Below are 24327 nucleotides of genomic sequence, written 5' to 3'. Positions count from 1 at the left end.
ATGTGTAAGTTACTGGGGAACTGCGGGCTATGTGAAGCTGACGCTACTACTGCATTACATGTCTGTGGCGTTCTTCCGAACTACCGCTTACCAACTCAAGCACTTTGTGTAACTAGAGACAGGTTAGGACGTTTATATGTTTCGGTGGTCCTCACAGCTCATCGGAACCAACCTGAATTTGCGAAGACTGTTTAACCGATGTTCTTTGAGGCTTGAGTGAGATTTCTCACGTGAAGTTTGCTGAATCAGACGTTACTGTTAATGTGGAAGATTACATCCGCTACATTTCAGTCCTCATACAAAAGACGATTTTACTGTAATGGTACTCGTCCCATGCATTGTACGTTATTTTCCTTACTATTCTTTATCAAGCGCGATGAAAGCGTCAGACTTCAAGAAAAATACTTCGCCGCCTTAAGTTTACGATAAGTTAAAACAGGTAATCGTTCAACGAAACGCTAGGCGAGACGATAAGGATATCTGAATGCAGACTACTAGCAGTAGTTAGAAAAATTCGGTGTCCAATCAATAATTAGACCTGGATAATCTAATTGACATGTCAGACAAAATGTTGGAAGTAATCCCAGATTATACCACACACATACAACCACCAAAACATTTTATAACATACCAACAATTCAACCCCGGGTGTAGAAGTGGCAGAGATGAATTCACACATCACGGTTAACATCACTAGAATTATGACAAAACTGAAAACAATGGAGATATGTAATAATAAAATTGCTGGCCGACTAAGGTTCCGCGAACTGCCAGGAAGGTAATAATATATTTCTACAAGAACAAGTACACGCCATTTTTACAGGCATGATCTACAAGTTAAAACATTTATTGGTTCACAGTATGCATCTCAAGCAGGATTGTTAAATAAATATAATCTATAAAAGTGAATATCAGTCCATTCGTTCAGATAAGCCGTGTAGTATTCAAAGTAGTTTCGCGTCCACGTTACACACCGGATCCAACCTCGACAAAATTGTGTTAGGATTTCGGTCGTGCTAGTTATTTATGCAATGCAACTTCTTAGGTTTATAGTTGTTATAAAGTAGACTTGTAGAGCGCTGTAATGCACCTAATTACAAAGGTTTAATACAGCCTTCCTTTGAGATACTAACGAACCCAATGAATTCAAGATAATATTCAACAACAGGTTTCAAGCCTTACAAGATCTACTCGAAGAAGAAACTGTTGTGGAAGACAACTGGAAAGCGATCAAAGAGGCATTAACCTCAACTTGCCAGCCAGTTATGGGTCGAAGGAAGCATCATCATAACGAATGGATGTCTATAGAAACTCTGAACAAGATTCAGGAAGGGAGAAACGAAGAAGATAGGAATTCACAGCCCAACAGTAGCAGAGAAAGTCAAGGCACAAGCTGAGTACATTGAAGCAAACAAACAAGATAAGAGGAGCATTAGAACCGACAAGCAGAAATACGTGGAAGAGATAACAACGACAAGCCAAAAAAGAAGGAAATATGAAGTATCTATACTGTGCAAAGAGGGAAATATAGTAAATCAGAAGGTCGAGTTAAGCACAAAGAAGGTAAGCCAATCACTGAAACTCAAGAACAGAGGAATCCAGTGTACATGGAAGTAGCCCTTTCAGACCTACCTGTAGATGTCACTCCACCAACGATCGAAGACATCAGGATAACACCAGAGGAACCAGTGGTGGAAAAGTAGCAGTTCTCCACAGCACCATCCGAAAAACCAAAACAATACATGAAAGTAATCGCAAACATGCTCAGTGCTCTACTCGGGAAGATCTGAGTGGATAAACAAGTGCCAACAGACTAGAGATGTACACCCCATCAAGATATCAAAGAAAGGAGATTTGGATAACTGTAAAAACTACAGAGACACATAACCATTGTCAGTACCAGCAAGGTTAACTATAGAGTGTTGCTGAACCACGTGAAAGACTCAATGGACGCCCGAATTCAAGAACAAAAGGCTGGATTCTGAAAGGATTAGTCGTGCACAGACAATGAGAGAACTTCCGGCATTGTGTATAGGAGAATCATATGGAACCATTTTCGACACTGTGGTGTACTTGGGAAAGTCGTCAACATCATACGACGAACTACAGCGCAAAATCGTGCACGAAAAACTGATAACCGATTCAATAGAAGTAAATACCAGAGTCAAGCAAACCTGTTTACTCTCCTTTTTCCCGCTCCTCCGGTAGTCAAATGGTTTATGAAAAGCTTCACAGCTCGAGGGGAAGCACGGAATAAAATGCTCGAGTTTGATGCAGCTAGATTATTCGGACTTCCCAGATCACGTAGCCGTTCTATACTAATACGCATCAACAAACGCAGGTTAGGACAACCAGTGTGGGGAAAGCTTATGCATCAGTGAGCTTCCATATACACACAGAAAGAAGCAGGGTCCTAAAATACAGCGCAGAGAATTTCATCCCAATCATACTTGATGGAGAAGCTCTGGTAGGAGTGGAAAGTTTTATATATCTGGTCAATATCATCAATGAAAGTAAAGGCAAGGATTGACAAAGCAGGGGCGGAATTCCTATAGTGGAAAAACACCCGTTAAGACAATTACGCCTCCACGGCTTATGTGTATAAATGTTAGAAACCGAAGGTTTTTACTGAGGCTTTTCGGCCGCTAAAGGCCCGAAGAATGACCTCTTCAGCCACATTGAATATTGTGAAACCCGCCAGAGATCAGAAAGAAAACAGCAACGAAGCCCAACGAAACACCGTGTTATCAGCTGCCCTCGGCCAAAGACCCATGATAAAAGAAAGTGAGACCACATTTCTGCTGAAAAGACAGGCTGTGCTGACGAAAAGTTTAAGGCGGCCAAGTTTTTAATCCTTGTTGATGGATCCTGATGTGGGTGAGCACTAGGTGACGAGACACAACATCAACTATCTCTACCGTGCCATAAGAGAACTAAACGGTACGCTCTCACCTCACTGATAAAGATTTACTTTCATTTAGAGTTTTTTCCTGGCACTAGGGTCCACAGTTCCCCGGTAGAAATGCTTGTTGAAGAAGAATTATAGTTAGGCAACGATATGAAATTAATGGTAGGTTGATAACATGAACGCGGAGGTAGTAAATTGGTTAGAAATTGAAAACTAAAACCAGTTCACCATGTCGTTTTATGTCTTCCAAACAGGTTGATGGTTCTCAGTCTCAGTAAGTGCAAAACTACTGGTAGTTATGCGAAAAACTGAGATATTTGCGAGACAACTTACAAGGATAGAGTTGTGTTTGTATGAACTAACGATTCTTTTGTATTTGAGGACTGCTTGATTTTGAATTTCAAATACAGTACATTCGTTCATGCTCAAATAATTCCTCTCAGTTAAATTGCGTTCCTTCTGGAGATTCATGCTATGTACTATCATCCAAATACTCCTAATTACCACGGATTATAGTTTGCTTTTCTTGCGGCGAATATAAACGAATAAGGTCAATAGGTCCAGTGACTTATCTGCCTAATTCAAGTATAAACGCAGGAGGGATTTGTAACTACTTAGAATGTACTAAAACAACTGCGGAGGAAAACGAACGTGCCACAAAATCTGATGCGATTTGTACGTCTATATTTGTAGGGGAGGGCATAAACGTTTTAGACTTTTGTCTGATAATATTGTCAACGAGGTTATCGAGATAACCCAACCACACTCATACACAATTATCGACCTAATTCGCGTTAGTGTATAGCTCAATAAATTAAATATAATAAAAAACCTCGATACCAATATTCGGTACATTAGTTGATCTGTAGAGACAAAGTAAAGAGGGCGAAGAGGAGAGAGCAAAGTGGAGAATACATGTGAGCTATAACCATTTGACCAATTGTGACTTGGTACTAAAGTATAAGTCTAATCACTAAAGCCCTAAGACATCTGCACGAATATATTGGTACTTACATGTATTCATTACATCTTTTTCCGGAAACATACTGTAAGCAAACTTATGTTGTAACTTGTAGATCATGCTTGTAAACATGGCATGTACCTGCCTTGACAGAAATATATTATTATTATTTATTGTCGAACAGAAAGTTACGGATAAGTAATAAGTAATGAAAGCAATCAACATATATACGCTCATACAAAAAACAGTTGCGGTCAGAAATAACATGAAAATAATGGATAAACCGGTATATCTGTAAGCTAGAACAACTCATGTGTTGCTTGATTTAGTACTAGATACTACATATTTGCACGTGCTAGAACAACAAACAAGCGACGACTTCGTAGAGAATACATGCAGATTATCTGCTATGCATATTTCCAAAGGACGACTATCCCATATTAGTGAATGTGTAGAATCATTGCCTAATTCGATATAAGTACATTTATCCCAGTTACCATAATAATAGACCTAACCACAAAATTGTAGAATTGTCATACCGTGACTACCTAGTCTATAAGTCGTACCATCATATATACTGACTCATCCTACTGTGAAACCAGCAATTAGATGCTTAGTTCTTCTGAAGACCATATTTCAACTGGGAATAAAATAATGTAACTCATGTGGGATGGTATGAGTTACACAGAATGATCACGGCTACAGGACTGAGTCAAGTCATGTCAATCAATTCTTCCCTCGGTGACAATATATGACTTTCTCTCCTTAAGTGTTGGATGTGAATTTTCTAACATTTTATGTTCAGCATGTAGGATCATGTGGTCGGAAACTAATACCACTAAACTAGTCTACTACCAGAATCAATGTAACGTTGGTACAACACAAAGTTCAGTGGGATTGTCACGAGCCTAAAGTTACCATGAGAACACGAATCCTCCGGGTATTGATAAACTGATTGCATTTGCATTAGTAAGTTAGCCGGAAAAAAGAAATATGACCGTGATAAGATTCTTAGCTAACAGTTCAGTTAGTTTATTAAGGTTTATTTGATTACGGAAAGATATTGTCTACTTCGTGAATGCTTAACCGTGGTAGAAATTAGTATTAATACCAATGCACATGGACTGTAATCCCAAAGTCATGTTTGATGATAATAAATTTTCGTTTTCATTCTGATCTTGAATAGTTTTGAGGCGCAGAATATATTACGAAAGGAATGAACAGGTTAGTACAGTAGTTCAGGATAAATAACCGGAATGAAACTAAACGTTCTTCTCTAGAGAAGTTCAAGTCCCAGGTCATTGTCCCCAGCTTTTGCAAATCAGACAAGTTAAATCAAATGGCTGCGAAAATTGAACATGGAAGATTTGCTGTTTCCTGCTTATTTACCGCGCTACATCTAGTTCTCAAACTATTAATAGAGTATACCTTGGATAAGCCCTACATGACACAATAATGAAGCCAGAATGTTAGAAGTCATGTAGTTTCATTACACACATCGACATCGGAATTTCGGCGCTTGCTCGTATTTTTGTTGCATGTTTACTCTTGCCGTGTATATAGGACAAAAAACCAACTAGGAGTAGTAATTTTGTTTCACGACACTAAAAACTTGTAGACAATTCGTAGCTTATTATTTAGTGATCAGTTGTGCTTCATAATTAGTGGTAACAAACTTTAAACCATAGCAAAATCTTTGGTCGAAGAAGCTTGCCCTTAGTTTGGATACCAATTCAGTTGACAGCATGGACCAAAAAAACCATAACTTACGGTAAGTCATAATGCACATACTACGGGCTGACGAGGAAAACAACCTGATTTTATAGCTAGCAGAATTAAGTTCCATGACATGTCAGTTAAAGATTAAGGCTACCGAATAAAATGCACAAATCCTAATATATGTATATATATGACCCTACCTCTAGGAGAATTGATCTATTTCTTAGCCAATCGAACGCACTTGTCCGGAAGGTAATTCCTTATTGTCATCGAATAGGCTAACTCTGATTGGCTCACCATATCACATTGGTGACCACATCTGAACTTGATATTGAGAAGCGATTGCAAGATGTCCTAGAATTCCCTAAGAATCCGATTTTAATATGAAATATTATACTTTCAGATGATATCGGCTGAATTCACCGACGACGATTAACTTACAATACATACTTTTAGTTAACGGTCTAGTGAGCAATTACAACTCTGACAGACTGTCATCTCATCTATCCATTTAAACAGTTTCTAAACCGCAAACTATTATCAGCTATGTGGAAAAAACTCATAACAATGGAGAGGGGTATGAGATACAAGACGCTAAATCTAGAGATCAAATAAACTCAAAACAATTCCAAGAGGACGACACATATTGATAACTAGGTAGAACTTAACATAATATTGAACAAAACAGATTTCTCCATTATACATAAATATAGTGTATGATATAAAACACGCGACGAGAAACAATGATTACACAACAAATTAATGTATTGGTTTATAATATAAGTGCATATGAAGATGATAAGCGTGAATTAGGTATGAAAATACAATGAAGGCAACAGTATGAGTGAACGGTACAGTGAAAATAGCGTGTATATATACGTAAGCAAAGTAAATAACAGCGGAAAAATAGCATGCAGATAAGGAGACGGTAGAGTGGAACGAAGATAACGTTTATATAATGACAACGCAACATGTTTGCTCTATTTAATGTATATATATAAAAAAACAAAAGCCAATAACATATCCCTCCTCGAAGACATTGTAGTAAAATAACGCAGTATAACCAATAGCGTTATTAAACAAAGCGTTAGCCGAATAATAAAAAACAAACAGTGAACGATCAAGCAACAGCATATTGGGAGAAAAAGAAACTATGTAACTTGTTAGCACAAAAGAACAAAGAATGAATAAAATGCAGCTATAAAATTGATATTAATTAGAAAGTTAATACAATTAGGGAAAACAAAGAATAAATGGTAGGTCATCTCTTTTTCAGTAAAGCAAATTTCACATAAGATGACATTTCTGCATTAAATGAGAAGAAACAACAGAAGAAAAAACACGATGTAGATAAACAATATAATAAGTAATATTGATTGATAACAGTTCTAGTGACATAATCACTGGGTGGCGATCAATGTTATGTGTGTCAAGTCCTTCTTAGTGCTGATCGAATGCTATCGATCAAGTTGCAATGTGGCCACTAGTCTAGATGGCTTGACACTCCATGCACTATGTTGAGATAAAATGATGGTTGGAGGTGGTCTACAGGAAACCCTGAACCTAGGTTTCCTAACACTTGACAGTCGTCAGCAAGGTGAACCTGTAATCTTGAGGGAACTGATGCTTCCTGACGGATTTGATCACGTGTCACTCAGCCTCACAGTCAGAGACGTTACCACTGAGCTATTCGGGCCGCGACCAACCTCCTGTAGGACTGAGATGTAATCACAATTGATTGATCACTGGGTGGTGATCAATGTCATGTGTGTCAAGTCCTTCTTAGTGCTGATCGAATGCTATCGATCATGTAAACATTAAACACCTGCTCCATCATTCCAAGTAGACATAATGGGATGCATAGATGTTATTATAAATGCATCTTCGACTGATAAGCTACCGGAAAAACATAAGTTATCTTGATGTAAAGCAATGAAATAATTTGAAATTGAGTAGAGATAGATAGTCAAGCAACTATGGTGCATATTCAGAAACTAAACGATATACAAAGAAATCAATGCTGATGCTAGAATGCTGATATAGAATGTTGTAAAATATGTGGACAACGAAGCTATAGTTTACTGACACTTAACACGATTATACTGCTGATTCGAAATCTGCTTCACTAAACTCGATAAGGTTTATGATCATGTACTAAATCATGACACGATTAATTTTGTTTAGATTTAAGATAAGGTAAGTATATGTGCTTGAATAATAATAATACCCTATATAAATTAGCTATTTTGATAATAGTCATAATTACAACATAATTTAGCAACTGAAATTAGAATACTAACCTCATCATGAGCGCGAACACCGGATTTACGATCAAAATTAACTCCGGGACGAATTTTTTCTCGTTTAACCGTACATTTTGCTTGCTCCTTAAATAAAAATAATAGAATTAGATTTATACATATAAAATTGAAATTTCTCAAATAACTATTACTATAACTGCAACGACGTAGGATGTTTTATGGTGTAAAAGTAGGTTGGAAGAAAGCTAGAGGCGGCCAGACCAAATCGTGGTACAAATCCATGAAGTCACTGACAAATGGACTGAGCCATGTTGGTAGGTGTAGACTACTTGATTGAGATCCGCGAGATGATAACAACCGATGGTTAGAGACCTTGAATGACATGGCTCAAAATCGTTTACAATGGCGAAGGTGTATCCACTCTTTGTGTTCTCCCAAATTCTAATATTCTTTCTTCTTCTGGACTCTTTCCAAATTTATTTCACCGGATTATACTCCTTGAATAACGTCTTCAAACCCTAATCTTCCCGATTACTGCTCCTACTCTTAGTACCTCTATCACTATGCGATTTGAATCAACAAATGTATCTCTGTGTTAATGTGGTATGAAAACTTGAACTGATGTAAATACGTACGAAGTTTTACGTTGTGACTGGCTGACTGATTACTACAACTAAATCTAACCACAAAGATATTTAACACCACATAAAGCAGAGAGTGGTAGATTTTAATGTCCAGTTACAATTTAATGATCAAAATTTCCTCTTATAATGGGTACATTTACATTATTTAAGCTTCGGAGTAGACTGATGATAAAGGTAACAAGGCATGACCGAATCATCAACATTCAAATATACAGAAGAAATATATTGGTACTTTTATAATAAGGAATGATACATAATTTATAACTATAGCATCTCGGATGAACTAATGGTTAAGATTCCTGGTACGGCAGTGTGAAATATTTTCACAAGCTTATGCTAATAGATCGTTCTTTACATTCAAATATTATCAGTTGGCAATAAATATACAACATATACTTTGAACCCATTGAATGTGGTGATTAGTGGAGTATATAACGGTTCAATAAAAACAGTTCTACCTCATGTTTGTAAAACTTAATCCATCCGAATTGAAGATATTCAACGAATCTGTTAGATTATCGCTGTACCTCACCCCCTCCAGACAATTATACATCTAGTGATATCGCTATGTCAGAAATGCAGAGGTTTAGTATTGTATTCATCTTCATGACCTATAATTCAATTAACCTAATCAATCAATTTAAAAAATATTAAAAAAAACATTGACTTTCACAGATTGGATATTTATCATGAATACCATCCCAATGACTCGACATTGTAACTAATTAGGAAAAGCATAAAAGTAGTTGGTTCATAACTGAGTTGTGTTACAAATAAGCTGTACTCTATTCGACGTTTAAATAATTTCCACGTGGAGTCTCACTTTAAAATATGTTAAGAACTGAACCAAACATCAGTCAGTTAGTCAGTCAGCTACAACGTAAGATCAGGCACATTTATGCATCGGTCCAAGTTGCCGGGTATTTTTTTTAACTAGACTGTTTCTCATGTTACGTACTATGTTTATTTCACATTTCTATTTTATTGATTTTACTTTTTTAACCTTTAAAATATTATCTTATTACGGTTTAATGTAAAACTTTGATTTCAATCAATTACAACAGTATAGAAAAATAATATTGATTTAACTAATTTTCGGAGGGAGGTGGCGGAGAATAAAATGAAACAAGCAAATGATGAACATTGATCTTTTTCAACTTCCGATAAAAAGAATGAAAACTAAATAAAATATAACTACTGACCCATTGACTAACACCGAGGAAAATAATTAGTGCATTTGTAGTCATAGCAACAACAAAAAACACGCTTTGCAATATTGTGTTTAAAATATACTGAAACAGGAACGTACATGTTTTCGTTTTAAATAAATAAAAAATAATGAACAATAATCAATTGGACAATCTCACATGAATAAACATGTTTCATTACTCAAGTAGAATTATTTCATCATTTTATTGATTGAATAAATCATAGTAAATATTTCATAGTTGAAAGCATGAGTCAATTGAAGCTAGACCACCATGGAAAACCTGAAAGCACTGGACGGCCGTTTTGTCCTATTATGGGACTCCTCAACAGTGTGCATCCACGATCCCGCACTCGCGAGATTCGAACCCAGAATCTACCAGTCTCGTGCCAGAGCATTTAACCGATAGACCACTGAGCCGGCCGGTATCCAACGGTGTTAATGTCTAACTTTAACCGATCCTCGATTTTGAACAACCGTTCACCAACGGTGTATAAATAAAAACTTACTTCACCATCTGTATCAAGTAATAGAATTGTAACTTCAGTGCCAGGATGGAAACTTTTATTCTTCATAGTTAGATCAGCAGGAGGATTATGTGAATTTCCTTCAGCATCTTGACTCCAAATCTTAACAAAGTAAAAAAAAGAGAAATTAAAAAAAACAAGAAATAGATATTTGTATTGATCATTAGGTATTTTGGAGAACTTATTACCCCCAAAAATAAACATTAATTATCAAACCTAGAGTATATTTGTCAATTTTCTACAACTACGATGACCTGCTTCAATATCTGGGCTACCTGTTTCTGTTATCTGTTTTTTCTGCTTGTTTTAACACACCATTATGTTTGTTTATCGTATAACCTATACAGGTGTTTTTATGACGTTTCACTACAAAATTTACAAAAAACCTAATCAAAGATATCGTGCTAGCTGGTAGTGTTTTAAGATATTTGAGAAGTAAAACCTAAACATGAAAATCAACTTACTGTGCATATTGCCCCCGGTTTTAAGGAGAAAGCCCGCGAAAATTTGAAACGAGTCTCGTGGCCATCAGCTTCATGAACAAGTTCCCAGCTACCTAAATTCATTTCCTGATAAAAACAAAAGCGATCAATAAAACTGACATCTAGACCTGATAATGATTAGTAAACTAGTTAGGATAACTAACCATGAAAACAGAAGAGAATAAAGAATGTACGTGGGAATCTGAAGACGATTGATAACTTCACTTGCAATAACCTGAAACTTCATGGGTCTCCTTCGTCCCCGCGTGTATGGCTTACCAAAGATACATAAAAAACATGCTTTTATTAGACATATTCTGTTAATGGTCAATTCACCCTATCAATGTTGCACGATGGTTAGCGAATAAGTTAGGACAAGTTTGTCAACGACTAACCATGTACACAGTAAAAGATTTATTTATCCACACGTATTTGCCAAAAGTTATATTGGTAGGACAAAAAGAAGAGCCTACATCCGATTCAAAGAACATACCCCCAAAAATCATCTAGAAGTGCCATCTCGAGACATCTCTTTGATATATGACATCAAGTGAATACACTGTAGTTTTTCAAAGTTAACAATAAAAAAAATCGAACTCCAACCTTATGAAATCGACCGCAGCCATAGTGATCAAACGTCTAAAAACCAGATCCATATGTCCAAAAAGAAGCAGTAATAAATCTTTCTTTGCCCTGGCAACATCACATCCTTTTTATTACATCATTATCATTTCTATTCAATTCATAACTGACTGGTTTCAATTCACATCTTCCACTATTACCAATAATCTGTTTTCAATCAGTTAGGTTAGTTCAACTCACCGAAAAATAAGCGGATGTCAGTCGCTTAAAATACGTTGGTGAACATGGAAGGTTTACTAATAAGAGCCTGAAAATATCAATTTCAAAACAATGATGTACCTGAACTGCATAACAAGGGGAAGAAGGCGTGTATACTTAATTTGGTCGCTAGTTACCATCATATTTTCTGATATTCCAGAAGTACTTTGTGGATTAGATAATAAAGTTCAGAAACTTGAAACGTGCAGACGTCAATTAAACCATGAACTTAGATTTGAGTGTCTATTTCTAATCCATACAAATTAAAGAACAGCCAATTTTTTCTGCAATTCTAAGAAATATACATAACAAATTTTGCTTCATCTTAAAGGCTGTTATTGTAGATCTCTGTCTTTCGATCTGAAGAGTATTTTTTTATGTCTACCTACCTACTTGAGGACACTATAAAATCCGTGTCCGACTTTACAGTCGGCATAAAAACCAAGGTAACAGTGATTAAATGAATTCTCGCTGAAAGTCTTAAATGTCGCTACTAGATTGAAAGGTCTACATGGCATATTAAACATAAGGATTTGAAAATGAAATTTTCAAAGAACTTCACAATGGGACTCAAAGATGAATACATGAACCTGTACTTAGTGAATGAGTTAGACTATCTATTTAGTCAGGAAAAGAATGTGGTCTGTATGCGATGAAGGATGAGTACTTCGGTTGAATAAACGTTTTAACAAAAAGCGTTGAACAGATGTTGACTCCTTAACGAGCAGATCAGGCGTCCAATTATGGGGGAGGGTCAATTGAGTTGGCAATGATTATTTGGGTAGTGGTTCGATGAAACTTCAGCAAACCGTTTTTTAGTTATGGAAATATTGAGACGAAGTCATGCTTTTTATTTCCTTTTGCTGCCTAATTACGCATGGTAAATGCACGAAGTCACGCGTTTATTAAGGTGTAAACTTTACTGTGCAGTTGACTGCTGAGTCAACACGGCGGTTAGTGCACTTTAACGCTGAATGAAGTTTCACTAAGCATAGACCATCTTTATGTGGGATCCTTATTTTTACTGCATACAAACATATGTGATAAGTTTACACTGTTGTGATCCATTTTAAATCTCTCGAAGATATCAAGTTTACTTTGAAGACGACGGTTTTAACTTATTCTTTCTTTTTATTCATAACAGGTAGGTTTTTACGCACCAAAATTTACCTAAAAACTACCGGTAATTAATCAAGCGATACCGAGAACCTGTTACGTCATAATGCACGAGTTAAACAAAGTTGATTTCTTTCAAGGCTAAACCTAAAATGGTATGCTACTGATAGAGAAGACGCAGCAATGGGGAAGTGTTACTGAAAAAAAGTAGCTTGTTTTACCTAAGTGGTCAGAAACATGTTAATTATGGTCACGGAAGGATTTCGAACCCGTAGTCTGAGGTGAACAAACCTCATGGAAAAGAACGCAATTTCAGGATTTGAACCCTTAAAGAGTTAAATGACCTTTAAGAATGAAATAAAACTCTAAACGTATCTTGGGACGTTTAAACACAAGTTAACGTAACCTTAGTATGAAATATAAAATTTTCAATCATTATTTTAAGCGATTATTCAGATTTATACTTTTTCTTTCTAAAAAATTCCTATTTAAGATCACAAGTTAGTCTTACATCATTTGAAGAGTTATGTATTTTGATCCACTTGCCATGTGTATCTTGTTCTTTGAAGAATTCTACAGGTCCACGTGCAGTCGATGACACTCGGTAGGCGAATCTTGTCCGGGATGAACTGTAACTGGCTCCAGTTAAACTGGCATTCGACTCATCACCCTCAAAATCTCCATCTACACGCCTACGTTTGACCGGTATGTTGAACGGCGAGTCACGAGGAGCCGGTGTTAGGTTGAGTCTGTAAAACAAGACTAACTTTGATATACTGCATTAACCGAAAATGTTCATTATTATGGTTTTTATATAATACTAATGACAGAAATATAATTAGATAAGGTGAGAAAAACTAATAATTACTTTTTCCAAGCATATGAAATAATACTGAAACAAATAGTTATTAACAAGGTAGGACCTGGTACAAATATACTTTGATTTGAGTTATCATATCTTATACAAGCAAAGCAGAATTGTAAAGGACTGAGTATAACAATACCAGAAACAATGTAAAACCGATAAACAGTTATTATCACTACCCTTTATAGTCGCTTTGTGAACACTACTAAGAAGATCTCCACATTAAGGGTTTTGCTTGATCATTAGTTACTTAGTGAATTGATGTAATTTCTTGACCCACTTACTTAGTCTAACATTAGCCAGTCACAAGTAAGATCTGGGACATGTATATCAGTTTAATTCGCCGTGCTACAATCAGCACAGAGAGATGTCAGGGTAGAAGAAATTACAGTAGGAAAGGTCAACCATAAACCATATGGGTCGAGAGGAAAAATGTACGAGATTATTTTGAAATCTGGGATCTAAGAAAAGCCAAAACGTGGATGCATCTGTCACTAAATGTGATTATGAACAATACTCTAATTTGACTGTACAATGTGTGGGGTTGCTTGACGGTTGGATATGTTAGTATATCCGATTGAAGCTGTGGTTTACTGATTATGTAACTCAATTGCAAACTACTGAATCTCAAGTCAAACATTGGTTGAATCTATTATGGTCTGAGTAGTATCAATATAAAACAGTAAGACCTAAAACAAATATTCATTGATTCATGTTACCATAATTTATACCATAACATAGGTAAGAAATCGGTAAAATAACAGTGACTCCAATAGTAAAATTTCAACATGGAGAATGCAGTTTGCAAAAACCAAGTGTAAATGATTAGTAAAATGTGTGACAGCGTTAAGTTTCAAGGAAACTATGAATAATGAGTGCATCCGTGCCACTACGGTCAGTTCTGAATCAAGTCATATCAGCTTCTCGAGTACTGATCCAAAGAATAATCACGCAGACCAAAATCCAAAAATCTACACTTCCTAACACAGTTCAAATTAAGAGTGATTTAATGGAAAGATGACAAGTTTTAGTTTGACTGAGAACAATTTTTTACAAAACTTGCTTTCATATCAACCAACAATGCGTGACAATGACAAGGAGGTTAAGGTATGTATAATGCATGTTAATGAGGGTCCTTAACTTAATTGATATACCATGTTGGCAGATTAATATGTCTGACCACACCCCTATTTATTATTATAATTATTTATTTAAACACATAAATAATGGTACAAGGAAGCACCAGATAAATATGCGCCACACAAATCTCATTTGATTTGTGTGAGGGCTGTGATACTGCTCAGGTGCCCAGACTGAAGCAGGTGGCTTTCTTAGGGGGCCACACCCGGAGCCTTTGACCAAAAGGTCTGATCCACAAGGCAGTGGAGCATCGTGAGGAGATGCAGTCCCATGGTAGCCGGTGATCAACGGTTGATTCGTACGCCATTTGTTCCCTCAGGATACTGGAGCCCATGTGCACCGTTGGTTTGGAATCAGGGTTTTCCAACTCCCGTAGGTGGACCCTCCATGTCCACCAACCCGGTTAAAGCTGTGGACATTCACTTTTCGTCCTCTCACTTTCGTACACAACACCCCCGCCACGAGAAGGCAGTGAGTAGGACTTCCCTGGCAGAGGCTATATATTCGCTGGCCATGTGAGAGTATTTCGAGAGGGAGAAGTGACTCTCCCCACTCTCGGCCGTACCAGGGCATTTGGGGGCGACCACACCCCTACTGACTTCGGGACACTAATCATCAAATACATCCAGCCGACTCATGCTTTCTACATACAATGATCACCCTTCACCCTTTTAAGGTAAATCAAATTTGCTCTTTGTGAAAAACAAACTATTATATCATGTGCGGGAGGCGTGTAAACAACCTCCTGGTTGACATTTACATAATAATCTTGATGTTATCAAGAAAAATTAGTAGTGATGGAGATGTTTTTATTTTTAAATTCTCTTCGAGCTTAATATTAATCTATTACTTTTATTCTACCATTTAAAATGTTTCCTTTAAACGACACCCCGTATTTAGCTTTGCGATATTGTTAACCTTTATAATCTCAAACCGTTCTGATAAGAGGCATGCGAACTTCAACAGAGGCACGTATAATTGACTGACCATTAATTTAATAATCTCTAGTTTTACAAAAAACTCGGAAACCGAAACTTCTAGATTTATAGTTTGAGTAAAGTAAATGCTACCACTTACCTTGATTCTTCACCTTCTAACATCTTTCGATACATCAGTATTTCTTGGTCTAACGCAATTTTCGTATTCATGAGGTCAGTAAATTCACGGAAACTTTCTTCCAATTCCTCTTTTAATCGATTTACTTCCTGGCGTTGGAAAAGAAGTTGAGATTCAAAATCTTTCCGTTCATCAGCTAACTGCCGCTCAAGATCTGCTACTCGTCGTTGAAGCAGTTCCAGTTCAGCAATTTTCTTGGATAAATCGTGGGAAAGTTCATCAGCACGTTTGCGAGCTATCAACAGCTCAGACCGCTGTCGACTAGCATCTTCGGCACTAAAATTAGCTGATGACTTTAATTGTCCCAGTTTGCTCTAAAACAGGAAAAACATTAAGAAACATGTATGCTGAAAGTTTCAGTTTGAATAAATCACCTACTAGTCAATAAGCCGAAAATATCTGCTAGCAGGAACTTATTGAATTGGTGAAATAATAGTAAGTAAAAGCACACATTACGGGTCGGAAGATGGATATATTGAACACAACCAATAATTAGAATGAATCTGACTCGGACATTCTAACTGGTTTTACGCTACTCCACTGTTGTTCTGATATCAGTGTGAGGAACTAGGATTGGAATTTACAGTTGAACGTCAAGGTTAGTAATTAAATTTATCGTTTTCACCACCAGTTGACATGAACTATGTCAAAATGGTATTTAGCCAAGTGGGTGAGTAAATTTTGCGCTTGTAATGGAAGTCTAATCCTTAAATCTTACGTGGGTTTTGGCATTATGGCTTGTTTATTTTATGGTCGACTTAGAAACCTGACCATGAATTTCGCAATATGTAAACAACTCATTTGGACAGTTGTCAGTAGTGATAAGCGAAGTGTTGTTACTTTTTGTTGCCCCCCAAATGCCCTGGTACGGCCGAGAGTGGGGAGAGTCCTCTCCCTCTCGAAAGGCACTCACATGGCCTTGAGAATATATAGCCTCTGCCAGGGAAGTACTACTCACTGCCTTCTCACGCCATGGGTATTGTTTACGAAATTGAGAGGACGAAAAGCGAATGTCCACAGCTTTAACCGGGTTGGTGGACATGGAAAGTTCATCTAGTAGACTTCGAAAACCCTGATTCCAAACCAATGGTGCACATGGGCTCCAGTATCCTGAAGGAACAAATGGCGTATGAACCAATTATTTGGTCACCGGCTACCATGGGACTGCACCTCCTTACGATACTTCACTGCCTTGTGGACTAGACCCTCAGGTCAAAGGCTAGGGGTGTGGCCCCCTAAGAAAGCCACCTGCTTCAGTCTGGGCACCTGAGCAGTATCACAGCCCTCACACAAATCAAATGAGATTTGTGAGGCGCATACTTATCTGGTGTTTCCTTGTACCAATATTTATGTTTAAATAAATAAATAAGTTACTTTTTGTTATGCCCCGATAACGATCGGGGCTGCTTTCCCGATCGTTGCTGCTACCTTGACGTGGTGGTCGGGCTTGCCTATCGTGATGATCCAATCGAGCTATGCTGGCTGGAACAATCGTTCCTCAAGGTCCTACCATGCCAGACAGGTCGGTTGAAGAGCGGTGAGACTAAAAGCAGCAAACCCAAGGTCCGAAGGCGAAGTCGTACTGCTGACTGTACAGAGGTGTGACAGCAGTAAGGTGTTTCCTTCAGACAACCAGCATGACAGCGATGCTGCCTTCCCACAAGGAGGGGTGGGGTTAGAAAAGGTCGACCCTAAAAATGCACACCTCGCCTTATCCCACGGATATCCGTCTCCGGCGGTAAGGTTTTTTTGAAGAACGGAGCTAACACAAAAACTACCCACAAAAAGGTCGTGTGTGACCGACCTCAAGCAGTTGTCCCTTGGGCACTGCGGTCACGCTCTCAGGTCATTAAGACCACTTCTAACCCAATTTCCTTTTCAGGTACCTCTAGAAGAATCCTTCCACGGTGTGGGCAACCGGGAAGTGATAACTGCCCTCATACCTCTAACAACACTCAAGACCACTGTATTCATAATCAATCTCCTTCTTCACTTCCTACTATTCCTTCTACCTTGACTTTCAACACTAAACTTTCTGTTCCGGTTTCCTCCTCAAGTGTCACCATGGCCAACGATTCTAGTGCGCGAAACGCTGTCCCAGGTCTACTAAAACCTCGCTCCAAACTACACATTGGAGCCTTCAACGTACGTACCCTATGCCAAATCGGTCAACAGGCCTCCTTAGCTAAAACTCTAGAATCTCGTACCATTGATGTATGCTGTGTCTCCGAAACACGCATACAGGATCCCAGTGTGGTCATTCACTTGACCTCACCTCGCCAAAATGGACAGCCAACGAAGTACACTCTCCGTGTATCTGGCGACCCGTTGGCTAGTTCTCGCGGACTTGCAGGTGTAGGCATAGCACTAAGTACAAGGGCAGAACAGGCACTACTAGAATGGATCCCCGTTAACAGTCGCCTGTGTGCTGTCCGGCTAAATGGCTCCGTAAGAACTCGGAAGGATAGGAACACACGTCGTTGCCTTTTCGTCGTTTCTGCCTACGCTCCCACTGACTGCAGCCATGATGAAGTAAAAGATGACTTTTACAGAAAACTCTCTGAGCTTCTTCAGAAAGCTAAGCGCTCAGACATAGTAGTCGTAGCGGGTGACTTTAATGCCCAGGTAGGCAGCTTAAATCAAACAGAAAGACATTTAGGTGGGTGTTTTAGTATTCCAGCTCAACGAACCGATAATGGTGATCGTCTGTTGCAACTATGCTCAGACAATCGTTTATTTTTAGCAAGCACTAATTTTAAACATAAGGAGAGACATCGTCTAACATGGCGACCACCTGCACCAAACCAACGATGGACTCAAATAGACCATATTGTCATCAGTCATCGTTGGAGAGGCTCAATAGAAGATTGTCGCTCGTATTGGAATACTTGTTTAGACTCTGATCACGCTTTAATACGAGCGCGCATTTGTCTGCGCCTCAATGGACGCAGGAAAATTACACTAAGAAGACCCATTAGAATTGAACTGGAGGACGAGAAAGCCAAATGCGAATTCCAGAAACAACTGAGTTCACATCTAGGCAGTTCTGTAAACGAGACTGACCCAGATGCTGCTTGGAAAGACATACGAACAGCTGTGGAAACAGCAGTCACATCTATTAGTCATTTAAACCATAGGGCTCCAAAAAACCAGTGGATTTCCTCTAAGTCTATTTCACTGATGGATTCGCGTAAACTCATCCCATCAGGCTCTGAACACGACGAAGAGCGTAAAGAAATTAGATCTAGGTTAACTAAAAGTCTAAGGAACGATCGTGAGCAGTGGTGGGCAACGAAAGCAAAAGAGATGGAAAAGGCAGCGGCTGTAGGCAACACCAGGCAACTATTCAGACTAATAAAAGAAACCGGAATTAAGAAGTCAAGTGTAAGTGAGACAATCTCCGAAAAAGACGGAACCCTTATCTGCTCTCAACCTAAACGTTTAGAACGATGGGCGGAACACTTTAAGGAGCAGTTTAGCTGGCCTTCAGCTACTGCACAACTACCCACTATTCCCAGAAAACCTGAATGGAACATTGAAGTAGGCCCCCCGACCCTACTTGAAGTTCAAAAGGCTATAGGTAATCTGAAACGAGGAAAAGCAGCTGGTCCTGATGGATTGGCTCCAGAGGTCTTTAAATATGGTGGTCCAATTTTAGCGATTAGGTTGACTAATATTCTGGCTAAAATCTGGGAGACGGATGTAATCCCATCCGACTGGTCACAATCACTGATTGTCCCAATATATAAAAAGGGGTCAAAATCATCCTGCGATAACCATAGAGGGATCAGTCTGACTAACATAGCATCTAAAATACTAGCCTCAATAATTATCGGGCGCCTAACTAAGACTCGTGAACTGCAAACACGAGAAAATCAGGCTGGCTTCAGACCTGGTCGTGGCTGTATCGACCACATATTCACCATTCGTCAAGTTTTAGAGCACAGACACGCTTATCGGCGTCCGACAATGATAGTTTTTCTTGACTTGAAAGCAGCATTTGACTCTGTAGACCGAGAGGTTCTGTGGCAGTGTCTGTCATTGAAAGGTGTACCTGAGAAGTACATAAACCTTGTAAAGGCTCTTTACTCGAACACTATTAGTCGAGTAAGAGCTTATGGCGAACTGTCATATGATTTTACAACCTCAAGTGGTGTCCGTCAAGGCTGTCCACTATCCCCGTTTTTGTTTAACTTCATTATAGACCTGTTGCTGCAAATAACACTCTCTTCGACTGAATCTACAGGAATTGATCTCCTACCAGGGGGACCACTAAGCGACTTAGAATACGCAGATGACATAGTCCTCTTTGGTGAAGACGCTGGCAAAATGCAGAGTCTTCTGTTGGAACTCAGTAATAATGCCAGGATGTTTGGGATGCGTTTCTCCCCATCCAAATGTAAATTGTTACTCCAGGACTGGCCTGCGTCAACACCCGAACTAAGGATAGGGAGTGAAGTAGTCGAACGCGTCGACAACTTCACTTATCTTGGAAGTCTGATCAGCCCTAATGGGTTGGTGTCTGACGAAATCTCTGCACGGATTCAAAAATCTCGTTTGGCTTTTGCCAACTTACGTCACCTATGGCGTAGACGAGATATCCGTCTATCAATTAAGGGACGAGTATACTGCGCATCAGTTCGTTCTGTTCTACTTTACGGCTGTGAAACATGGCCATTAAGAGTAGAAGATACTCGTAGGTTACTAGTATTTGACCACAGATGCCTTAGAAATATTGCTCGCATCTGCTGGGATAACCGGGTAAGTAATAGTGAGGTTAGACGCAGGGTATTAGGGAACGATGGTAAATCAGTTGATGAGGTGATGAATCTTCATCGACTGAGATGGTTGGGCCATGTGTTACGTATGCCTGAACACCGATTACCACGACGCGCTATGATGACTAGTATTGGGGACGGTTGGAAGAGAGTTAGGGGCGGCCAAAGCAAAACATGGCATCAGTGCTTGAAGTCACTAACTTCTAGTCTGAGCCATGTTGGCAGATGCAGACTACCTGGTTGGGGTCCGCGTGACTATCGTAACCAATGGTTGGAGACTCTGTGTGACATGGCTCAGAATCGATCACAATGGCGTAGGTGTATACACTCTTTATCTTCCCTTAAACCTTGAGACTAAAATTGCTTCATATCTCTCTTCCTTCCTATACTATATCCTTATATACAACCTATAATTTATATACTACTACCAACACTAAATTAACTACTATAAATCCGGTGTTGATCTTGTTGTGCTAACGAGGTATGGCAACTTGGACCGATGCATATATGTGCCTGGTCCTACGTTGTAGCTGACTGACTGATGCCCCGATAAGGATAATGAATGGTAACTTTGGGATCTATTTATGAACCAATACTAGGCATATATTTTTTTATCGTATAGTTGCTAATTACCTAAACTATTAATATTCATGTCCCTGCTATAAGCTTTATTTTGACCTATAGACTATTATTATACGATTTACCATTTTTAAGTTGTTCCTAGTCTATTAATTACTGCCTCCCACATTCACAGCCGCAATTGGCTGAATCTTGTACAAATGTTATTTTCTATTTTATTGGTACGATGCGGTCTGTCTGTTTTGGTATATAAACTCAGTGTGTTTGAAATATAATGATTTATACAGCAGAGGCTGAGATTGGCGTTTTGGACTTAACTGGCTGAGCTAGGCAGAAAGCAGGATCGACAAATACTCTACACTGCTCGTACGGTTTCCGTGTATCATTGGTTTGGTCAATAATTCACTGCTCTCTGATTGGCGGTCTTATCACGTTATACATTATCAGGACATCCACTCGGTCAAAAGTTATAACACTTTTACCGTGGGAAATGTCTACTAAAGAATACATTTAATAGTGTACCTCAAACGTTTCTTCCATTTGTATTTTATACTCTTCTAATTCAGAAGCGGTTTGGTCTCGAATTGATCTAAGCTCCTCCGTTAATCGACTTTCGTATTCAGCTTGCTTGCGTCCTTCGACCTCCTCTTCAATGTATAAACTGCGTTCAACTAACTTTTCACGTTCCTGGAAGAGATTTACAAATAAGGCCGACTTACTTCATCGAACAACCGGGAACGGAAATCTAACTGCTCTTTAAGACCGAGTATTTTGTTTTCTAAATCAGTTCGAAGTAGTGTCTCCGCCTCAAGATCTCGTTTCATTTCTTCGAACCGTTTTTCTAAAACATGGTAGTCGCTAAGGAGAGGCTGTGAGATAAAATGTTAGGATTATTGCAATCTACCTGGTAAGCATCATGATCTTGTTTATACTTACTCAATTCCCTTTCAAGATTTTCTATCTTTCTCTGCAAATTACGATTCTCTTGATCTCGTTTGTTGGCCTTCATCTTTATGTCATTCAACTCATCTCTCATTTGCTTGGAATCTAGCTCGGCTTTTGACTTTTGTTTAGCCAGATCGTCAACCAAATTTCTTAAGGCTGTAATTTCATCTTCATATGTTTTCCTGGCTTCTTCAACTTTACTCTACAAGAATCTCCACTGAATATAATGCTAGTTACCATTCGTTCTTCTGTAACAGTCTGTATACGTCTAGTGAGTTTCTGTTTGTCAAGCTCCAGTTTTCGAACGTAGTCGATGTACCCTGCAAGGCGATCATTCAGATGGGCGAGCTCATCCTTTTCTTCAGATCGACTTATAGTCAAAGGGCTGCTAGATCTTTCACTGCGAGAAAAGCTTTTGCGAGGACTCCCACTTGATGATGTATGGCTGCGTTCAATTGTAACGGATCGGGAGAACGATGTCGGACTACCTTCGTTTTTCTCAGACTCCGCAGCTTTTTGTTTTCTGGCTCGAGCGGACATGTCAATAACTAAGAAATTCGCTGTAATGAAGAGTAAAGTTAGTAAATTAGGGATCAACTTTGTAGAAATCATAAAAGCTTATTCAATTTAACAGAAAGACTATCACCATTTGTAAGATAATCTAACGAAGTGTTTAGCCACTACTCCTATTTTCGGGTAGTTATGTGTCTATAGTATTATGGAGTTATCATAGGATATACTATAATCTTAATGATTTGAAAGTCATTTGACGATCAAATTTAGTATGTACAGAAAACATGTTAAGCCCCAGTTTATTATGAATACATTATTAAGTGGCTGTTAAACAGAACCGAGATAAAGTCGACCTAACATAAAGTAATATTGGAAAACCAAATATGGAAACCACTGATATCCAAAAACAATTGACCATTTTTTTAAGTTGAGCGATTTTTAGAGGTTATTAATGACAAAGATATGTTAGATGTGACACATGAAACGCACTGAACAGCATCGAAGTATAATCACTGAGTATGGTTTTAGCATTCATACAGGGCGTTTTGCGGAAATTGTGACTCAATGACCAACTAAGCAAACTTTACTTTAATACGAGAAAAGTATGTAAAGAAACTCAGTAATAACGTTTAGGTTAGTAAACGTAGCTTTGAGTCATATCACAGGGAACTAGTGGTTTTATAAGACACAACAGAATTAGACAAAATGGATTAGTGTTCTAATTAAAGCAACTACTTGGTTGCGGTTTACAACTGACAAGGAAATTATATAACCACTAGTATACCAGAATTACCAATTGGGAAGTGAGACACATGGCTCCAATAACCGCTGCAATCATAGTCGGGTAAAACCCACATAAGAAATGTATGGCAAAGACCTCTCTTACCGGTTACATTAGGTGTTAGATACCAAAAAGTATGATCCATACAAATGAAGATAGTATTGCATATGATAAAAAAGTAAAAACAAAAAATGGAAATGTTGGTAAAGAAACAGTACTCCACATGAGAGACAGTTCAGTTAGATACACAGTCAAGAGATATTTTAGCTGAAGTAGCCCCCACTCTTATAAAGAATTCATGGGGAAACTACAGCTGAATTTCCACTAGTTTTTACTCTGGGCAACATGATATCTTGCCACTGGCACAATGGTCCAACTTTCCGCCTAGTGACCCTCTTCTAATGGTAAGAACCTTAACAACTTGAACTGGTACAGGCTTATGCTAGACTGTCACACATTAGAAAGTACACTTTTGTGATCGAGATTGTCTGAGGGTAACTAACGAATGGGCTTGGGAATTATAAAGTACATGTCAACTTTCGGGAGTATTGGGCGATCGAAATAAGCCAGAATTATATGTAATTTACAAAAGCTATCAGTTTTTCGCACTAGCAAAAGCAAACGAACCATCTATGTAGTTTTTCTGTTTTATAAAGGATGTCTTTTTACTTGAGAATTGTTAATTTTTTTGTAGTCTTTTCTCAAGTATTGTGAATAATGCGACATATCTTGATTTTTGTCTTTGTTTATCCTTGAGAGTTAGCTTATTTGAACTCTCCCGTGAGTTAATACGAGTTTAATGAGCGTTGTAACACTAATAACAAGGGTGAATGCTTCTCTCTATTAAAAGGTTGAGAGCTATCGAAGTATGACTTTTTTGTTACAGAATTTCGACTTGCACACAATAATAACTGGAGAACATAGAAACCTAAGTACTGATAAAAT

At 38.3% G+C, this 24327-nt stretch overlaps 1 protein-coding gene across 1 annotated transcript in view; it reads right to left on the bottom strand.

The window, feature by feature from the left end:
* The window catches only part of Smp_159900.1 (lamin, putative), a gene marked incomplete at both ends in the record, with an annotated part of 51635 nt that extends 29007 nt beyond the window's left edge, over window positions 1-22628 (bottom strand). Inside the window, 9 exons of the mRNA XM_018791382.1 lie at window positions 7889-7975; window positions 10210-10329; window positions 10692-10796; window positions 13177-13414; window positions 15748-16100; window positions 21666-21830; window positions 21863-22012; window positions 22048-22290; window positions 22326-22628. Coding sequence (XP_018645440.1) covers window positions 7889-7975; window positions 10210-10329; window positions 10692-10796; window positions 13177-13414; window positions 15748-16100; window positions 21666-21830; window positions 21863-22012; window positions 22048-22290; window positions 22326-22628 — 1764 coding nt within the window. The remainder of the gene's footprint in view (window positions 1-7888; window positions 7976-10209; window positions 10330-10691; window positions 10797-13176; window positions 13415-15747; window positions 16101-21665; window positions 21831-21862; window positions 22013-22047; window positions 22291-22325) is intronic.
* Window positions 22629-24327: the final 1699 nt, after the last annotated feature.

This window comes from Schistosoma mansoni, assembly GCF_000237925.1.
Source record: "Schistosoma mansoni, WGS project CABG00000000 data, chromosome 3 unplaced supercontig 0077, strain Puerto Rico, whole genome shotgun sequence".
Lineage (NCBI taxonomy): Eukaryota > Metazoa > Platyhelminthes > Trematoda > Strigeidida > Schistosomatidae > Schistosoma > Schistosoma mansoni.
This window is presented reverse-complemented; position numbering and strand designations above follow the sequence as displayed.